The sequence below is a fragment of the Chenopodium quinoa genome, unplaced genomic scaffold (assembly GCF_001683475.1).
Source record: "Chenopodium quinoa cultivar QQ74 unplaced genomic scaffold, ASM168347v1, whole genome shotgun sequence".
Classification (NCBI taxonomy): domain Eukaryota; kingdom Viridiplantae; phylum Streptophyta; class Magnoliopsida; order Caryophyllales; family Amaranthaceae; genus Chenopodium; species Chenopodium quinoa.
The window spans coordinates 1,585,422-1,606,199 of record NW_018742815.1 but is presented as its reverse complement, the minus strand read 5'-3'; the positions used below and the strand labels follow the sequence as shown (position 1 = coordinate 1,606,199).

General features: G+C 33.3%; 3 protein-coding genes across 3 annotated transcripts; all 3 read left to right on the top strand.

Annotated features, from left to right (window-relative positions):
- Window positions 1-1,336: 1,336 nt before the first annotated feature.
- On the top strand, window positions 1,337-5,775 carry LOC110725664. The gene is made up of 4 exons (XM_021905137.1): window positions 1,337-1,533; window positions 1,630-1,683; window positions 1,783-1,834; window positions 5,206-5,775. The coding sequence occupies exons 1-4, from the start codon at window positions 1,403-1,405 to the stop codon at window positions 5,398-5,400; spliced, it is 432 nt and encodes a 143-aa protein (XP_021760829.1). The 5' UTR covers window positions 1,337-1,402; the 3' UTR covers window positions 5,401-5,775.
- Window positions 5,776-6,823: 1,048 nt separating this feature from the next.
- On the top strand, window positions 6,824-13,246 carry LOC110725663 (TVP38/TMEM64 family membrane protein slr0305-like). The gene is made up of 7 exons (XM_021905136.1): window positions 6,824-7,546; window positions 8,253-8,305; window positions 8,471-8,563; window positions 8,657-8,880; window positions 9,622-9,688; window positions 12,284-12,394; window positions 12,953-13,246. The coding sequence occupies exons 1-7, from the start codon at window positions 7,081-7,083 to the stop codon at window positions 12,974-12,976; spliced, it is 1,038 nt and encodes a 345-aa protein (XP_021760828.1). The 5' UTR covers window positions 6,824-7,080; the 3' UTR covers window positions 12,977-13,246.
- A 2,539-nt stretch (window positions 13,247-15,785) lies between these two features.
- Window positions 15,786-17,403, top strand: LOC110725662. Its single transcript, XM_021905135.1, has 2 exons — window positions 15,786-16,040; window positions 16,499-17,403. The coding sequence occupies exons 1-2, from the start codon at window positions 15,978-15,980 to the stop codon at window positions 17,132-17,134; spliced, it is 699 nt and encodes a 232-aa protein (XP_021760827.1). The 5' UTR covers window positions 15,786-15,977; the 3' UTR covers window positions 17,135-17,403.
- Window positions 17,404-20,778: the final 3,375 nt, after the last annotated feature.

Genomic DNA, 20,778 nt, shown 5'->3' with positions numbered 1-20,778 from the left:
CAGATGAAGTTCGAGATGGTTGAGCTCTGTAATTTCTTCCGAAATCCGCCATTGATGCTGAGCAACTGCTCTGCTGCAGGAGAGCGCGCGAGAGAGAGAGAGGTGGTGTGGGAAGAGCGCGAGAATGAGTTCACTTGTTCAAATTTCTGTACAGAGATAATGTATGGAATTATAGGAAATTACCAAATTGGGAATTCCTCTTTGATAATTTTAATTTTAATTTTATGGAGTATATATTTTTTAAACCCTTGTAGAGGATTGTATGGAATTCCGAAGTTGGTCTCTAAATTAAGATTACGAATTTATGTACTACCTCCGTTGCATATTATTTGCAACGATTTGACATAAAGTGGAGAGGAAAAATGTCTAATCGTTGCAAGTAATATGTAACGGAGGTAGTATTTATGATTAGTCAGTCGTGTATAATACTTCTTCTGGTTTCTAAATGATCTCACTATTTCACAGTTTGTCAAAGTTCACGAAAATTAAACTTTAAGAGAAAAAAAGTACATAAAGTACATTAAAAGTACTACCTTTGTTTAATATTATGTGCAACATTTACTAAAAAAAAGTAAAAATAGACGCCACACTTTATTTGCAACAATTGTTTTCTTTCCTTTTATTGGTTGTCATTTCTCTATATCTCTCTCCTCATCACATGTTTTTTTTATATTTCTCTCTCCATTTACCACTCACATACAAATTTTGTCTAGGAGTCTGTGTCGATGTTTTTGTTGCACATAATATGTAACGGATGTAGTAAAAGAATTGTGAGTAGTCGCAAATAATAAATACATGAAAATCATTTAGGGATAGAGAGAGTAGATGACTTTTAGAAAAGAAAAAAAGTTATTTAGAGCTAATATGTGACGGGTGAGGAGGGACATTTGCCATTTAATGTAATGTGCACTTGAAAAAAAAAATGAAAATCTCCTATAATATAGATGAACATGGATCGGTTGATATGAGGGACGGTTAGGCACAACACAAACCTGGTATGACGCACACAAGAGTTATGCTACTAAAGCATATGTCATTTTATAAATTTGGCACGAACACGATAAAATCGACCTACAAAGTACTATTTAACATATACTACACATAGGTCCGCAAGCATTACTACGTTAGCACAACTCATGAATAGGTTATGTTTATAAAAGATCGACATGAGCCCAAAATGTCATGATTTTGTCATTCTCTATTCAAAACCCGACCCGCTTGAGCGCACTGTCACGACACATAAGTCTACACGGCTTGGACCATGTGGCCATGCCCCTCTTTATCCCCTAATACATCCCGTTCCCCTTAAATTCTACGGAGTACAGAGTAGTCTTAATAAAATGACGAGTGCTTCTGTGCTTGTCCTTGTGCTTGTGCTTGTGCTTGATAGAGTGGACGAGAGATGAAGGAAGAAAAAGGCATGGAATTCAAAACCACTCAATTATCATTCACAAATACTACTTCAAACTCCACCACCATGCCAACCACCTCCACCACCAAGCGCCTCCTCTTCGACCGCCGCTACGGTTGGGTGTCAGTCTCTCTCCTCCTTTTTCTTTCTGAAATTCGTGTTCTATGAATTATTGGCTAAATTTTGATTATTATTTTTTCAATCATTTTTGGGGTCAGAATTGATGAATGGAAAAACCCATCTGAAGAAGCTCTTGCTGGTGGCCGTGGAATGTAATTTACCTACAATTTCTCAATTTAATTTTGATAATTTTAATTTTACCAATTGCGTCATTTGTTCATGATTTTCTGATTTTTTATGGTTAAAATTAGGTTCTGCATCGTCCCAATTGCAAAAGGGTTGCTAGAAATGGCCTCTAATTCGGTGAGAATTTCTTTGCTTGTTACTGCTTAATTTCCTGTTAAAATCGTTTGTGGCTAAATATACCTGGGAATTTCATGTTTTAATTAGCAGTACTTTATTGTATAAGCTCTGTTTATTTGGACCTTAATTTGGTTTTAGCAACGGTTTTGGTTTCTCTGTGTTACATCTATATTGCTGAATATTTCATAATGAAATTTAAGCTTTTGTGTTTAGTGTAAGATTTTGGAATGAGAGATTTTAATTATAGTTTGAATTCGTGACTCCAAAACTTTTTAGTTTTATCAGTGTTTCATGTATCATGTGAATATTGACGCTATGGTATGAGATGGAATAGAAAATGGGATTGAATCGAATTACGTATAACTGTGGTTTATTCTTTATAGAGTTCTTGATATAGATGAAGATATTTCTTACAAAATTTCTTTTATTGTTTCATACCCACATTTGTCTTGTTGACACGAGTGCTTCTAGAATTGAAGGTTGAAAAATATGCTTGTTGACTAATTTTTTTTTAGTGGACCTATGCATTAGTGATGCAATAGCGGGCTAAATGAGGAGAGTGAAGGTGCATTTTTTGTTGCTGGAAATATTTTCAACTGTGCCTTTGATATGAATTACATTGGTTCAACAAATTTTATGGTTTGTAGGGGCTTCTGACAAGTCAAATTTCATGGTTTGTAGGGGCTTCTGACAAGTTCAGTTGTGTTAAATAATAGAGGTTTTATATCATTTCTCAATTTTACACACTATCTTTGACCAAAAGCTTTAGTCGAGCCTAGTCAGTAGTCGCGAGTTATCTATGAATATGTCGGTTCCTTACTTCCTTTTCAACCTAATTAGTTCAATCATCTCGCAGCTTGTCACTATTTTCTTTTTGATGAAGTTTTCCCCTTGTCTTAGGAGATGGGTTTCCTGCCCATCAAAGTGAGCCTAACAGAGCTCTTTTTTTACCTTAGTTAACATGAAGTTCATTTGCAACCTTCACTGCTGTCCTTTTCGTGAATTATGGTTGATACATTTCTGTATTAAAGTGGAGACAGTTATTTGGGTTTGACTGATGAGCAAGTTGCCAGATCATATGCTGACAACTTTGTTGAGCTATCCTATCAGAATTTGACCAGCTAATAAGGCATTCTTGTTAACTGTAGATTCTCTAATAGGGTAGAAGGATTGAGCGGCAAGCCGGGAAGTTGAGAACTGGTAGGATAAGACTGACTAGTCTGAGACTTCATTTTTGAATTCAGATTATAGAGATCCAAATGTTATAAGAGAGGGAACCTTTCTCAACACTTGCTTGCGGATAACTTAAATTGGCTTGACATCTAATTTTACAAGAATTTGCAAACAAATCCATTACATATTTCTTACATGAAAATGCATGTAAACCTCATTTTAGAATTGGGAATATGTTCGTGAATGTCATGCCCTGCACCTGTGTCCAATCTCAGGACAATGTGTAGACCTTCTCTTGCCACACTCGCACTCATCTAGTTGCATTGAAGTTTCAATTTCAACATACTTGGTAGTTTGACAGAAGAGATTAACAATTACTCCCTCCGTCCCTTAATACGAAGCCTCTTTTGGTTTTTGTGCGGGAATTAAGAAAGTTTTAATTTCATAAAAACTAATGATTAAAAGTAAATATGTACATGTGGGGTTAGAGAGAGATAGAGAAAAAGAAAATGTATGGGAATAATTAAGAGATAGAGAGAGAAAGTGTTGGGAATTGATGTTAAAACTTAAAAGAACAAAAAAGTAAAGGAAAAAGGATGACAACTCATGAAAAAGAGGGTAATAATGTCCAAATATACAACCTATAAATAGAAAGAGGCATTGTATTTTAGTTTACCCAAAAAGGAAATAAGGCTTTGTATCAAGGGACGGAGGGAGTAGTAAGTAATTTCTGATTGATTGACCCAGAAACTAAAGACAAGCTTAAATCCAAATATCCACCAATTTCCATATTGATAGTATAATAAATCCAATAGTAATATATTACAGTTATACAGCTCGTAGAAACCCTAGGATTTTCTATGCAGTTCCAACATTATGACTAACCTTGAATCCTGTATTCCTGATACAAAACTAAGTCCCTTAGTTGAAGGGAAATGGAGTTTCTCAACATCAACAGAGCACAGGTCCCCTTATCCAGTACTCCCTCTTCCCCAGCGCTAACATTTACTTTATATCCTAGCAGTACAAACATCTGAGTATCATTCTTCCAGACATTGCCAGACCACCCTACATCCACCAGAATCATCTTGCTTGCCCCTACTCTACCCAACAGGAGGGCTCATTATATCAACTTCATCTGCTTTCACACTATGACTATACCATGTCCATGTCCATGTTTCATGACAATTAAAGTATCCTTGTTCCAAACTTCATATCCACCACCACTATATTAACTCTGTAACCGACTGCAGTGACCATCCTAGTCGTGAACTTCCATTTCCAGGTCTTTCTATCCAAGAAAACACCACTTTGCTAGAGTGCACCTTTATATTTTTTAATTCAAAAAAAGATCTCTGAAAAATCAACCCACTGGTTCGGTTCAGCGCCCTGTATGTCATTTTTGGTAAACCCTATCCTAGAATTTGGCCTTTATCCGGCAGATCATTCTTAGGTGGTCCAGTCTGATCACTAAAGTCAATGTGGTAGAGTTAGAAAGTGGGGAGATAAAAGTAGGTTTTGGGGTGCATAGAGCAAGCCAGAAAGGGAGAAGTGGTAGGGATTTGATTGAATTGGTCTACCAAACACAATGTAATGATTTCGATACTCCTTCCTCTTCCCAAAATAGTCATGGGTAAATTGAAAGGCCTTTCATTTCTTTCCTTTCCTTTTCTGTCTTGATTTATTTTCCTTCCCTTGAACCAAACAACCACATATTGGCCATATTTGACTAGTTTTTTTGTTTAGGTAAGACATAAATTCTGCCTTTATTGCTTTAATTAAATTGATGACCATTCCTGGATACCTTATCAGCATATGGCTTTTGCTTGATGGTGAACTTACTGCTGTGAAGTACAATGTTCATTATGTAACTTACAAAACCTTACCCTTCTGTTTGTTGAGGGCTGATGCAATTGCAAAGTTTGTCAGTAACTGCCTACAAGCTGCTCAGTACACTTTGTCCACAAACTTGCTTTATTGTTATGGAGTATTTGCTAGTTAACATGTCAAGTAGTAGTGTTGGACTTGGTCATAATTGCATCTGTATATCTTTGTATCTGATGAATTATTAGCCGTTGTTTTTGTATTCTATGAGCCGTTGTTTTTGTATTCTATTAGCCGTTGTTTTTTTATTTTATTAACAACTTAAGACTATATGGGCTTCTTGATCAAGAATGAACTTAACTGTGTTTTCATAGATAAGCGTTGTGGCAAACTCTGCAATTGAAATTCTGGAAAGACGTGACCGCTTCTGTCCTCAGCAGTTGCAAGCCACAGTCAGCAATCAGCTTCAGCAACTGGCAGCTTCTATACAGAAACCAGGCTTAACCTTGTTAAAGTTTAAGAGCAAACATGCAGGAAATGGTGACCTACAAGAACTGGAAACTGCCTAAGAATGGATTAGGCCTTGCTGTGTATGCTGGTTTGGTTTTAGTATTAAGATGTTGGTCGCATATGAAACATATGAGTATACAATACGTCAATACCGTTGCAGGCACACATTTGGCCTTCCATTCTGGTTTTTATTACTCAGTTTTCGAGTTTGTGCTTGTTTCAGGTGAGAAGTTAGATACGCATTAGGTAAGATTATTTTCTGCAAAGATAGATTTATAGTCGGTTTAATGTTTAGGATGTTTGACGTTTCAAGTTATTTTATTTTTTTTCCTCTTGCTGTAAAAGTTGTAGAAAATTATAGTTGTACTGTGTATTATTTTTGGAAAGTGCTTTAAACAATTTGGTTAACTACATGAAGTGCCTTTAAGAAGTTCCTTCTTTGGTGTTCAGAAAATCTTTCCTTGAATTTATATTTTTAAGGAACGGTCGTCACCACTAATCACTGTCATGGCTGCAGCCTTGTGGGTGAGGGCAAGGTGGCTAGTTTGCTTGGGAGAATTGATGCAGTAGCAACAACGAAAAGCTATGATAGGTGGCTTTGAAAGTTGTCCCGTATGAAAGCTTTTGTATTGAATTTCTCGAGTTAGGGTTGAATGGCCAAAACTTGATGATCGTTTGTCATTAAGATTACTCCGTATTTCTCAAGTTAGGGTCGAATTTTGAATAAATTAGGGTGTATTATGAATAGGCCATATCGGTACATACGGTGAAAAACTGTATTAGGAAACAAAGTCCTTAATAGATTATATACTGACAATGACGTATATAAGATTCAATCCATTTCTCATAGGTTAATTCTAATACTTTATCAACTATTAGGTAATTGTATTCCACCATTTAGAGTCTAAACTTGTATAAATAGATGACTCGTGAATCTGTGTTAAAAATACAACCCAATTGAAATAACATACAAAACTAGATAACCCTAACAAAAATCAATGTAACTAAATTTGAACTATTTTTTATTACAAGTTACATGAATACGTAGGCCTAGTTTGGTTGACAATATAAAATGAGGGAAATGAAAATTCATGGGATTTGATAAATTGAGAAGTTGTTTGGTTGAAACAAAAAAACAAAACTGGTGGAATTTTAACATCCCACAAAACAAAGAGAAGTAAATTACCTAGTCTCCCCTAAGTCAATAAAAAATCACGAGATTATGGGATTTCCTAATTTCTATATTGCCAACCAAATAAATTTAGGAAATTCCTCAGAATTTCACGAGGGAAATAACTTCTCATAAATGCAATTTCCTATGAAAATTTAATTTCCACGTCAACCAAACAAAGCCGTAATTGAAAGAAAACCAATTCATCTTATTACTTGAGTAGAACCAAATAAATTGACCCAAACTCAACTAAAACGACCCGTTCACGACGTCTCCTAATAACTCCCATAGAGACATACGTACTACAAGATTACTAGATGAAGGAAAATTGTGGTCAGTATAAGCAGGGATATTCCTTTTCCCCAGAGCACCCTCCAGAAGATCACTCTAACACTGCTCCTCCTAAAACTTCGAACTACACTTTTGTCAAACAGACCTCCACTCATATTTCCATGGCACTCACTCTTCTTCCACCACCTTCTTCATCATTCTCTTGAACTTTCCCAGAAAAATTCAACAAAAATTCAGCAAGAAAACTGAACAAAAAGGGTCTCAAAAACCCAGAAAAATGCGGAGTCTCTTAATCCTAAGACCACCATCACCATACATTTCTTCTCTCTCCTCCTCCAATTCGCCGTCTTCTTCTCTCTCTCCCCCACCTACAACCACCAGAAGTAGCAGAACCTGCGGCAGGTTGACGCGGCGGTTTCAATTTCTGAGTCCTTCTTGTTCTTCTTCGAAGAAACAGCAGCAACAAACTTCGCAAACTACTCTTCAGAAATCTCCTCCTCCTCAAAGTCTTCGACGTTTGTTGAATTGGAATCCAAAACCAGAAGATGATGATACGAAATCCGATGATTCGGGTTCGAAAGATGGGGTGGAAGAGGGTGAATTGGAAGGTGATACCGCCATTAAAGGTACTATTGTTGCTGGGTTGTTGTTAGTTGGTGTTGTTGGTGGGTTTGGAGCAGCTGGGTATTTTTATAGGGATCAGATTAATAGTTTCTTGACTCAGTTTTCTACGTTGATTGAAGGTAATTTCTGTTTTTATTGTTTAGTTTTTATTCCGTTTCAGACTTTCAGTTCATTTAATTTAAGTTAGGATATATTAGGAAATTCAGTTATCAATCATATATTGCTATTTTAGGAATGTGACAACTTTTTCGGACATTCTGAATTATTACAAACGAGTAATGTAAGGAAGGAGGTATATGTGAATGTTGTTTGTGGCGGATGGACTCATTGCTATAATTAAGGAAATGTTAGAGGGACTATGACAACTTTTTCCGGACATCTTGAAATGATAATCACTTCATATGGAATTAATAGACATGTCGGTTGTATAATTTGAACTAATAATGTGACAACTAAGTTCGAAAGGAGAGCATATGTTTGGAGTCCATTTTGAGTGTTAAGTTTTTGCTTTGGTTCACTTGATTTAAGATAGGAAATGTTAGGAAAATAGAAAATCCAATGACCAATTATGTTTTTCTATTTTAGGGAAGGTGAATACTTTTTATGGACAATTTGACATGGTACTTATTTCATTTGGAGTTTAGAGTCTTGTTGGTAGTTTAGTTGAACTAGTGATGTGAGGTGAGGAGGGAGTATATGTGATGGACTGATAATTGATTTGGGGGTGAAGGAATTGATCATTATATTATATAATTTTGGAGTAATATTGCGTATCCTTTGTAAATTTTTTGATCCTGATTCTCATGGAGTACTTTCAGTATACAGGTTATGGGCCAGCAGGATATGCATTATTTGTGCTTGTATATGCCGGACTTGAGGTTTGTTATCCCCCTATGTCTTTCTTATCACCAAAAGTTTTTATTGGAAGAATCCAGCTAGTGGAATCTTAATCTAGGAACTAATCCATGAATGATTTGGTCATCCTATGAGCTTGTTGGATTGGATGCTGTTTCCTTAAACTAATCTTATGCCATTTCTTTTAGGTTCTTGCAATTCCGGCTATTCCATTGACAATGTCTGCCGGTCTTTTATTTGGTTCTGTCACTGGAACTGTACTTGTTTCCATAAGTGGAACAGTGAGTTTTTTTTTGTCTTTCCTTTCTATTTTGTGTAACCAAATGCAAAGATTCTTGCTAATTATCCTTAGGTTTCTGTTGTTTCTGTTTCAGTTAGCAGCAAGCATTGCTTTTCTAATTGCAAGATACTTTGCCCGTGAGCGAATATTGAAACTTGTTGAAGGAAACAAAAAGTTCAAAGCAATTGATAAAGCCATTGGAGAGAATGGTTTCAGAATTGTTGCCCTCCTTCGCTTGAGTCCCTTGCTTCCCTTTTCCCTAGGGAATTACTTGTATGGACTTACGTCCGTCAAATTTGTCCCCTATGTTTTGGCAAGGTCTGCTTCTTGTTATCTCACTATTATGCCTTTTGATTTAGTTGTGGTGGTAAATGGTTTTTAGTGAGTGCTGCGTTTATCTAATACCCTTGTTGGGCTGCAACTGGTGGTTTAGAAGCTTGTCCTTAGACTTGTGGCTAAGCTCTTGGTAAAAGCTTTGTTGAAGCAACAAGATCCTAGAGTGTGTTATTGATGATGTTTTCTTGAAAGCTTTAAACATTACAATTCAAAAGTGAGAAGAGGGTCCAAATGTAACTTATGAGTAAACATTCCTGATCTAAGCTGTAAGTGCAGCACTCGTGTTCAAGATGTGCACCTTGAAAACAATGTGTGGAGACATATAGTGTGGCGAAAGGACATATCCTCTGTCTTTGTGTATTGTGCTTTTGGGTCCTTTCCATATCCGTTAGTGTACACTGTATAGTTTATCTATTGGGTTTTTGTTTGATGTTTATTATTGAATTATTGCAAGTATACAGTAGTTTCAATGATCTGCAATTACATTTTCAGTGAAATTGTTGGATCATCTTTATTCTTTAATGTGCATGTAACTGCTGTCTTGTTATTTCCAGTGATGTGAAAACAGTTTTACTAGCACTAGCATATTTTGCATATCAAGCTCATTATTTTATTGTTTTTTCAAGCATCTATGTGGTGCTAAAAGCTGATGATAAAGTTGCCTGAAGTTATTTATCTAGACTCAATTGCTAACATACTAACTCAGCACTCAATATCATGCAGTTGGTTGGGGATGCTTCCAGGGACATGGGCGTATGTGAATGCCGGAGCTTTTGGTCGGGCGATTATTGTAAGTAGCATTCTATAACTTGACTTCTATTGTGAGTTCCTTCACAAAAAAAAAAAAAAAAAAAAAAAAAAAAAAAAAAAAAAAAATACACAAATTCCTTTCTTATTGTTACCAAGTATCTACCTGAAGTATTTTTTTCCACCCAAGTTGAGATATAGGAAATGGGAATGAAAAAGTTCTTGGTGACTTTTGGTTAAAACAGTAGTTACTGATAGTTGGTGTGAACTGTGAAAGTGGTTATCTTTTGGAACAATACTACCTCCCCTTATATTATGTATGAAAATTAAGCTGAGTATCTTGGCTTTAGTTGCTGAGTGTATGGAACTGAAATTGTTTTTAGAGCACCCTTACTTTTTATCAGGGGCTGGTTTGTTATCAAGCAAGCCTTCAGGGGAAATTGATACTCTTGTCCTCTTTTATGAGTAAATGATTTTCCCTTTCCCTTTCCTTTTTCCATTTCCATTTCTCCTTAGTGTGTTCATCTGAATTCCCTCTTCTTTGTTCCCTACCTCTTGGTATTTTAATTCCCTACAATGGGATCTTTCACATTGCACCACCTACCCCAAACCCACCCTCACCTCTCCTTTGACAGGACTGCCATATTGCCATGCTTTTACAGTTTTACCCACTATCACCATTTTCCATTCCATGTCCCATCCCAACATCCACCAGTCTGATCTTCTATTGCCACCCAAACCAACAGCCCTGTGCACTTTCCCTCTACAGAAACGCACCACATCCAGCTCCTTTATTAACCTGAAGCTATCCAAACCACCTGCTTGATCCCCTCGATTATCCGAAATCTCATGGGCATCAACTCTAGCTCTACCCAACAATCTGTCGTAGCCCAACTACCAACACTGCAAGTCTGCAACTCTGTATTTTCCACATAGATTTTGGATTTCCACTTTGTCTACATCAGTTGAAAGATACTTGCTTTCCAATTAAGGTTGCCTGAGAGTCCTGAATAGGCCAGTGGTGATGAAAACCTATATATAAGGGATCTGTATAAATATATAAATAAGAATCGAAATGTTAGTGATGTAGTTGTATGAATAAGAGAGAGAAGACCATGATCTGTTGCCGAGTTGGTGGTTATGATATTTGGTTCAGGAGTTTGAGAGTGATAGAGAAAGAGAAAAGGGTGCCTGTTAGGATGGTGATAGGAAGTGAGAATAAATTAAAGATTATCCAATATTGTTAAGGGGAATTGGCTTTCATTCCCTATACTTATTCAAGAAATTTCCTTTTCTTATTTTCTTACCCCTCATTACCCTTTTCAGTTTCTCTGGAGTCAACATATTGCCATATGGTACAGAAGTATTTTACATAGTCAACATATTGCTATGCTGTCAAATGTTACACTTTTTCTTGGATATTTAGATAAAGGGGAAAGGAAGGGTATGAAAAGGTGTTCCCTTCCCTTCCTCTCCCCCCCCCCCCACCAATATTTTCCATTTCCTTATCCAAGCAAAGTGTTAAGGTTGGGAAGGGCTCTTACTGTCTTAGGACATTTAGTATTTTAGCTTAGAAGGAGATGAGGTGATAATTATATTGATATTGCAGTGATTGTGGTGATATATGTTTGGTTCATTATTTTCACCTGTTAGATCAAAGAAGAGAAATTTCAAAGAACATGTACCCATTCAAAATTTGCCTTCAATGATGTTATTAGTACCTTTAATATAGGGATAACCTTAAAGGGGTCGATTTGGGAAGTCTAGTATTATAAGGTTAGTAGTCTGTAGCTTTAGTATAAATAGGGGATAGGGTATGTAGTAAATCATTATGTAATTCTGAGGAAATATGTTGAGAGTAGTAACCTCAAGTTACTAGGAGAGTGATAACCTAAAGTTAACAAAAGAGTAATAGCCTCAAGCTATTAACCTATCCTTTTGTATCTAAATTTCTGCTATTATCAATCAAAGACTCAAGCTTTTATCTTTATTTGTTAGCCTTGTCGTATAAGAAATACAAGTCAGATTAGTAGTCTATTACAGATGTTAAGGATTTCCTAAGCTAAATGGATAGTACATTGGGTTGCGGCCTAGTATTGGAATTGCCTTAGGTTGTATTCATGAAGTCTTCAAATGCCATTTTCATACATTTTTCTTCTTCCCTAACTGCTCCTTTCCTCTCTCAAGCAATTGTTGAAAGAGCTGACACAGATCTTGCCAAATTTAATTTGGTCTAAAATATTCTGGATTCAATTAGCCCCTCAGGCCTCAACAAAGTTGATATTCATTTGCAGTAGTTGCCTGGACAACTTCATTTGTTCTGTTTCTTTTCTGAACATATTGTGGAGTCTGATTTGCTGTCATAACAACAATCATGTTTCCATGCTAAACCAAATATGGAGGGGACTGCTTGCCCTGTTTCTTTTCTGAACATATTGTGGAGTCTGATTTGCTGTCATAACAACAATCATGTTTCCATGCTAAACCATATATGGAGGGACTGCTTGCCCTGCTAGGTTATTGTTTAACTGTGAAGATTTCGTGTCCAATTTGTACTCAAATTTTAACTTACACTGCTGTCTGCTTCTGGTTACCCGAGTAAGTGTAAGTGTCTAATTGTACCATTCTTTCTGTGCAGCAAGAAGAAACCGGTGTTGGTGTGACAGGAGGAAATGGTCAACTTCTTACATTGGGGCTGGGATTATTAGCAACAGCTCTAGCTGCTTCTTATGTCACAAAACTGGCCAAGGTAATGCCTCTGGGCTCTGGAGTATTTCATTGTTGTAGAGTACAATAGTGTGATCCATCTCTTGGTATCTGGTAATAGATTACTACCTCTGTTTTATATTATTTGCAATGATTAAACATTTTTTCTCTCTACTTTATGTCAAATCGTTGCAAATAATATGAAACGGAGGTAGTGTATTCTTTCAAAACTCCAATAATCAGAGGAATGCCTTAGAAAGTGATGATTAATGGTAACTTTGTCATTAGTCCTAATATCTCGTACACTTATAGATTATCAGTCGAATGACATGCAAATTTTTTTTTGACAATTAAGAAAACAGGAAAAAAAAATAAAAAATTACATGCCCTTTCTTGCTGCAATTGCAAGTTTATGGGCTACTACTAGATTTTTTTAGAACTTCTGCTGTCAGTCTGTCATAGAGTTAAACAGAAATTGTATTCTATGATGCTGATGCTATCTGCGTTTGAATCCTATAAGCTTCAAAACAATTATTACAGTTACTTCGGATATTACAGAACTTTAAAATATACTGAAGCTGTATTTTCCTTGTGTTTGCAGGATGCAATGAAGGACATTGAATGAAAGAGAAGCACGAATGTACGTAGGCTGTAAAATCTATAGGTTACAATTTTATCATGTAAATTAAACAATAGAATTATTATCAAAAATCTTAGTTCAAGTTTATTTCTTTTACAGTAATTGATTTATTAATTCACATGAAATGATGGAGAAGGTATTTACCCAAAAAAAAAGTGAACAAATGAACGTCTGAAACTCATTTTTGACCTTGAAATATTTGAATGTTCTGCTCCAGTTCATATTCATGAAATTCATGTGAACTGAACCTTCTTATCTCTTCCTCTGGAAACTTCTACAGTTTTCTTACTCCTCTGTTTTGGGATATTTTATGTCAAAATTTATGACTCAATCTCTCTTAAAAAATGTGCCAACATGTGATTTTGGTCAATACTGTCAACTTCTACAATCATTTATATCACCGCATTTTAGAATTAATCCATAAAGTCTAGTTGCCCTAGTTAATTGCAAGTGTTGCAACTATTGTACAAAACTCCAAGCCTTTGATGAAAAGCAGACTGCATCAATTTCAAACCGTAGAAAATACTCTGAAATACTTCAAGTAGTTCCTGTTCATTTTGACGTTTAGTAAGGTTGGAAAACCAAGAAAGGATCTTGGTTGGTTTAGTTGGTTGGGATTGGGGAAAACAGAAACCCTAAGGTTACAAGGAAACTTTATAACTACAAGGGTTTGAGTGTGAGAATCTCTTACCTTTCCTCTTAAATTTTTAATGTTCACATTACAGAGATTAGATTATAAAAATTGTTAGAATTTAGGTTTGATTAGGCCAGGACCAATCATTTTACTCAACAAAAAAAAAAAAAATACAACGGTTGTAAGCACAATATATATTTCCTACGGAGAATATATTATAATTCGGTTGTACACTTAACCTTGGAAGCTGTGCAACGCGCACCCTTGAAAGATATCTATTACCGCTTAGATGCAAAACACTTCAAAACTTTCAAAGGACCCAAAAGAAATCCTGTAGTATGGTAGGAACAGAAGAACAATATACAAGTTGTTATTAAACGTATGTTTCAAAATTGTAGAACAAATCACCCATTATTACGAGCAAAGGAGATCCCCCACAACGTGGGTGATGTAGTGATAGGAATATAATCTATGATTCTATGTATGGTATCAAGTATCATCTCTCTGTTGGTGATGCAGTGTTTCAAAGACGGTTCTACATACATCCTAACTTTCATGCAGACATGATATAACAATTACTTCATGAATCATGATCATATCTTATCTTATCTTTCTTGAATAATTCGTTTTTTCTACTTCATTATTTCTTATAATGCACGTCTAACAATGCATCTATACATTATTATGTTACTTCACTTGTTTTTGTTTGTATTTTGTACTCGAACCAATTGACATTCCAACAAAGATATGATAATCTTACATGAAACTTCTAATTATATTATCTAAACATCTTTCAAATATGTTAGACCACATATTTAAATAAAACAAAGGTAGAGATGGATTAGAGTAGTAAGGAGAAAATTATGGGTTTTGATTTATTACGTAATAAGATTTGGACTTAAATCTATTTATAATACTACTTCCGTTTCTTTTTAGTTGACACGTATTCCTTTTTAGGAAGTTTTTTTTTTTAGTTGGCATGTTTTCTTTTGGGGTAAATTTTTTTACTTTGCATTTACAAGGTACCCCACTTGCTTTTTCATTTTCTCTCACTATCTCTTCTCTCCTTAATATATGTGCATAAATCTAACGCGTCAACTAAATAGAAACGGAGGAAGTATGTGTTTACGTATCCATATACGTTATGAATATTTAAATCAAGTATATGTATGTAATAACATGAATGTCCAGTGGCTCATCTCCTAGCTACAGGACTCCAATTGTTTAAGACAATGTCTCTATTTTTAAAAATCCCTTAAATATGAATTTTTATCCTATTTTGTTTTATTTCGATTATTTTCATTAGTTAATTAATATAGAATATCATCAAATAATAAAGATATCACCCATCAAAAATAAAAAAAACAAAGATATCAAGCAAGGTCACCTTAGTTATCCGTGTCGAATGTAAAATGTTGGTGGCCACAAATTTATACTTGTAATTAGCTAGCTATTTGAACCAATAATTAGCAATGACATAGTCCATCAATTCTTTGTATATAAAGGATTAACTCCCTCCACGTGTCCTACAAAGTATGTATATACCTACTTACCACATAGAAACTACAAATTTAAAATATGTATGATGAATATTGTGTCCAATTTTAAAACAATGTCTCTGTGTCCTAAAATCTTATCGAGTCTACTCTTAAATTTATACTCACATTTGATCCTTATACACGTATCTGAGTAACATAGTGACTATATACATGATTGGAGTACTTATCATTAAGTATTTAATAAAGAATTATACGATCAAGGACAGCAAGCAAACATGAAACATTCACCCTAGTTTTCCTGTAAAATTTTGGTGGCTAAAATACTATAATTAGCAATATCAAGTTACATACATGAACCAATAATTAGCAATGACATAGTCACTTAACCAAAGAATCAAAGCCCTCCACGTGTCCTACAACAAACTATTATACGATGCCATGTGTCCCATACGTAGTTGATACGTATATAGATATTTTTATATATTTTTTTAAAATAAATTGAAAAAAGGTAATAAATGAGAAAAAGAAGGGGTGGAATTACTATACAGACTGTAAACTCTCACATGAAATAGCTCTATTCTTGCCACGAATTTGCGAGCCATGCAAAAATGCCCATTTCGTTTGCCATGTGTTGCTTAGTCATTGGGTAAGATTCACCTTTTTCGTTGATTTTTTTATTTTAAAAATATGAAATAAATGGTAAGAGACTACTATATAAAGAAAGAGAGGTGGGGTGTTGAATAGTAGTAGTCATAAAACATAAAAACATACATCATCAAACTTAAGAAGCTCTAATACGTTTTATAGTAACACATAAACAACAAACAACTTGATAGTAAACTAACTAGCTAATATGGCAACAATGGAGTGGTCTCCTCAACATGCAATGAAAGCTTTCTTGCAAACTCTTCATTTGGTAAGTATTCATCACTTTTTATCTCAATCTCTAATATTCGTGTTAGATTCTTCACATTATACAATCTAGATTAAATTCATAACATTTATTTATTTATTTATTTATTTTTTTTTTTTTTTGTAAAATAGCTGAGTTTGACACTTGATTGTCATATTAATTGTCATATTAATGAGTTGTTTTATCTGGGGTATAATCGTCAGTACCAATGGATGAGTACATGGTTCTTATTATGTACTATTTTAGGGGGTAAATGTATAATTTCCTAAATGCAAGTTGCAAACAACAATTGGATAACTTACCAAAATATTGAATAAATGACTACATTTTTTCAAAATATTTACAAAAATGTCACCAGATTAACTAAAATTCGTTTATATAAACTTGTATTTAATTTGCCGCATATTAATTATGAAGTTGGTTCTTTTTTACTCATGATTTTTTTTTGTTATATTTTTCAGTGTAAAGAGAATAACATACAAAATGAAGAAGAAAGGTATGGAGTAGATGGAAGCAAAGTAATCGAACCACAAGGAACAGAATTACTATCAGCTTTAGCAGCAGGAAACAAAGCAAGAATAATACTAGACATAACATCCCACCAAAAAGGCGTTACACCCTTAACACTTGCACTAGCAGTTGCTGCTAAACAAACTGAAGGCAAACTCATATGCATTCGTCCCACTCTTCAATCCCTCTTCGGACTAGACCACTACGTCGATCGCGACCACGACAACTGTGACGCTAGTGGCGTCACCGAACTACGAGTTGGTGATCCATGTGAACTAATAAACAACATTCGGAACGTTGATTTCGCAGTCATTGACTGCACCGGTTTCGACCCGAGTCGCCTGAGAACATTATCCGAGAGGTTGCACATGAATCCAAGAGGTGCTATAATTGTTGCTAACAATATAACACAAAGAGAACAAGGTGTTGTGCTTATTGATCAGTTGTTAAAGGGTAAAAGAGGAGTTGAATCTTCTGTTAGAACTTTACCTTTGAGTTCTTCAACAGGATTTCAACTCATTATTAAAATAAAATCTAAGTGTCAGAGGAGGAAACATAAGAGATTTTTTGTTACATTTGATGATTGAATAATGATCATCTTATGTTGTTTTTTTCATTTCTGTTGTTTCTTTTTCTGAGTGATGTTATGTACACAATATAATACTTGAATTGACTTGTACATTAGATTTTGACAATTATAACTGTGCTCCCATTTTTTTTTTGTTGGTGCAGTAATTAACCAAGCTTGTTTGGTAATTACTGGATTACTTTTTCATGATATTTTCATGTATCAGAAAGGAGGGCTAGGTTAAATTACTGTGTAATTTTATGTACACTTTTTTTTCCCAAGTGTTTACACTTGCCATAGTATCCTGTTTTTTTTTTTTACAAGTATTTTTAGTACTTTTTTGACTCTTAAGTTAACTGATATTATTAATTTATTATGGTCCCTACTCTTCTTTCTCCATAAAAAAAAAAGTCCCAACACAAATTGTCATTATATTATCTAATAATTTTAATAAAATATCAAACATAAAAAATTTGAGCAACACTGGAAGACCTACTTCAATGAGCAATACTGCTCACTTAAGCAATACTGCTTAAAAATTTGAAAAAAATTTAATTTTTTTTTAATTTAAAAAATAATGCAGTTGGAATACTATGTGTGTTAAATTGTTTGTCATGTAGATAAAATATACCGTACTTATATATGATATGTTTAAGTTTGTTTGGTTATTTTTTTTTTTGTTTTTTTTTAATATTATCTTAATCACACTCTTTTAAATATTTTTATTTTTCTGAATCAGTTTTTTTTTTTTTTTTTTGTGGTATTATTTGTAGACTAAAAAGGTAAACATATTATATAAAAAAAATCTACAATAATCTATGATATAGTAGTAATAAAAAGTCATTATATTATCTAATAATTTTAATAAAATATCAAACACAAAAAAATAAAAAATAAAACAATTATTTGATGAGGCAAGCTATAAGATGTTGTAGCCAACCAATGAGGAACTTTGTAGCTTGAAACCTTTGTAGTTTAAAAATATGATGTGGCAAGACAAGCTGCTACAATATGTTGTAGCTTGCCATTGGAGATGCTCTTACTTTTTTTTTTTTTTTTTTTTTTTGAAAAAACTTAATCACTCCACTAATCAATTCATTAAAAAGTCATTAATATCTACAAATGAAATCTAAATTAACAATTACATAAAATAGAATCAAATAAAGGTTTTCTTCATCAAACTACAATCATTAAATAGGTTATATGCGTGCACGGTTTATTATAAAGCATGATAAGCTATATATTGACTATCCAATTAATTTTGTTATGAGAATATACCCTTTTTTTTTACACATATGAGAATATACCCTAACTGAGGGGTATGTATAAATTTATCCCTATACCACAATCAATAGCTATAAATAATATCAAGTGAATGAATTTTTATTATTTTTTTCTTAAAAAAAAAAAAAAAAAAAAACCTCAATCAATTCAATTGTGTAGCAAAAAAGAAAGAAAAATTGAGAGAGAGACATGCATGAATATTTATGGGTTACAATTCATTTTTTTTAATTATAAAAGTCGTTTAATTTTATAGCTTGGATTTTGGATAAACACAAATAAATATGATTTGAAAAATTAGTCTAACCAATATTAAGTAGATTATTTGTGTGTATAGCACATTTTGTGTGTGACTAACCATATCATGTAGCCACGTTTTGTTAAGACAAATTTATTATTGGCCTAATGTTGCAAATTTGAAACAAAGGTATTTATATCTTACTTAATGAAAAATTTCAATACATATTAGAAAAATATTATTCATATAAATATATGTGGTCCTAAGTAATAATATTCCAACATCATTTTCCATCAATAATGATTTGCCATGTGTAATACATCGATTTTTCCCCAAGATACAATGTATGTTTTAGGTAGGGCTATCTTTTTCTAACTATGAGTACTCTTACGTTATAATTTGGTTAAATATTCAACTTGAAAACAAATTAAACAAATCTATTATTGGCCTATATCACAAATGGTGTGGTGGCTTTGGATGCACCATGCATGTAGTAATCTCATTAAGGGTCTACTTTAATTTCTTTCTCTAATATTGATCGTTAATTGGTTATCATAATAGAAGGTAGTGAAAACCCACGTTGTGCTCTAAAACCCACATGCATTATTAAAAAGGGATGGAGATAATTAAGAGCAAGCATAACCACTTTGCCAATATCACATTATTCACATACCTCATATTTATATGGAAAATAATAAACGGTTATTTATAAGGAGCTGAAAAAGGAAATATTAAGGATAGATTAATATTAATCACACCGATTTGTATGTGATTTGTCATGAGTTCCCAACTTAATTCTATTTTAAAAAATATATTTAATACTTATACATAACCCTAAGGGCTAGAGCTATATATATCATTACCCTATTAAAATATATATATATATATATATATATATATATATATATATATATATATATATATATATATATATATATATATATATATATATATACACTTGTATGTTATATATATACTTGTATGTTCTGCAATTTTTATGTTCTTATCATTCATTTATCAACTTTAAATAAATTTATATAAATCCAAACCACCCGCAAGATTTGCCCTATATGTGTCGGGCATCTTTGATTATTAATAATTTAGGGCTTGTTTTGTTTGACATCGTTTTCAATTTTTTTTTAAAACAAAAGACCAAAAATTGGAAACACCTTTTTTCTTGTTTTCACTTTTTTGTTGGCAATTTTCTAAAATATCATTATCTTAATACGGAGTAAGTTTGACTAATTTTTTTATTCATTATAGGACATATATCATATAATTTTGAAAAACAAAAAACTAAAAAAAGAAAACCACAGTGATGCCAAACGAACCCTTAGTTTTTTTTTTTTTTTTGAATAGCAAAAATATTTTATTAATTAAAAGTCATACGACATCTATAATAGAGATTCGACGTTAACAAATATATAAGATATTGAATCAAATAGAATTTTCCTTCATAAAAACGAACCCTTAGTTTTACATTGTATTTTTTTTCCTTAAACTGCTTTACATTGTATCACAATCTCTTAAATATATCAAATATAGACCAAAAATATCATCAAATAATACCCGGTAATCCCCTAAAATTAAAGCATGAAGATCTGGAACTTTAATTTTAAATGCATGTGAAAAATGAAATTCAATGGAGCATTACCCAATGCCTACGCTTTTGTCAATGGAATGGACGCATTCCGCTAGCTAGGTTTTTTTTTTTTAAGGCATGTATTAAGAAGAATACTCCCTCCGTTTTTTAATACTTGCTTCATTTTTTTTAAGACACGTATACCGATGCTAATCTTTGATCACTAATATCTTTAATTATCAATAAGTATAAATTCTAACTATTGAAAATTAATAATCTATTCATTGAAATGATTCTAACAAGTACCCACAAGACTATATTTTTTCTTATATATAAATCACAAACATTAGTCAAAGTAGGACTAATAAATAGTGCAAAAAATAGAAATGGAACAAGTATTTAAAAACGGAGGGAGTATTATATACTCCGTATTTCCTTTTTTTTAAGGGTTATAATGTTCTATTCACTTGATATTTACGTATTTGATTTTAACTGAACTTATTAGACCTTATTATAAATTATTTTAGTTATATATATTTTTTTTTGACAAATAAATTATTTT

Coding starts and splice junctions, on each gene's coding strand:
- LOC110725664 (XM_021905137.1), top strand. CDS start 1,403: ATGAAGGAAGAAAAAGGCATGGAATTCAAAACCACTCAATTATCATTC. Junction 1,534..1,629: donor GACCGCCGCTACGGTTGGGT/GTCAGTCTCTCT, acceptor TTTTGGGGTCAG/AATTGATGAATGGAAAAACC. Junction 1,835..5,205: donor TAGAAATGGCCTCTAATTCG/GTGAGAATTTCT, acceptor GTGTTTTCATAG/ATAAGCGTTGTGGCAAACTC.
- LOC110725663 (XM_021905136.1), top strand. CDS start 7,081: ATGCGGAGTCTCTTAATCCTAAGACCACCATCACCATACATTTCTTCT. Junction 8,306..8,470: donor TTGTATATGCCGGACTTGAG/GTTTGTTATCCC, acceptor CATTTCTTTTAG/GTTCTTGCAATTCCGGCTAT. Junction 8,564..8,656: donor TTGTTTCCATAAGTGGAACA/GTGAGTTTTTTT, acceptor TTTCTGTTTCAG/TTAGCAGCAAGCATTGCTTT.
- LOC110725662 (XM_021905135.1), top strand. CDS start 15,978: ATGGCAACAATGGAGTGGTCTCCTCAACATGCAATGAAAGCTTTCTTG. Junction 16,041..16,498: donor TCTTGCAAACTCTTCATTTG/GTAAGTATTCAT, acceptor TATATTTTTCAG/TGTAAAGAGAATAACATACA.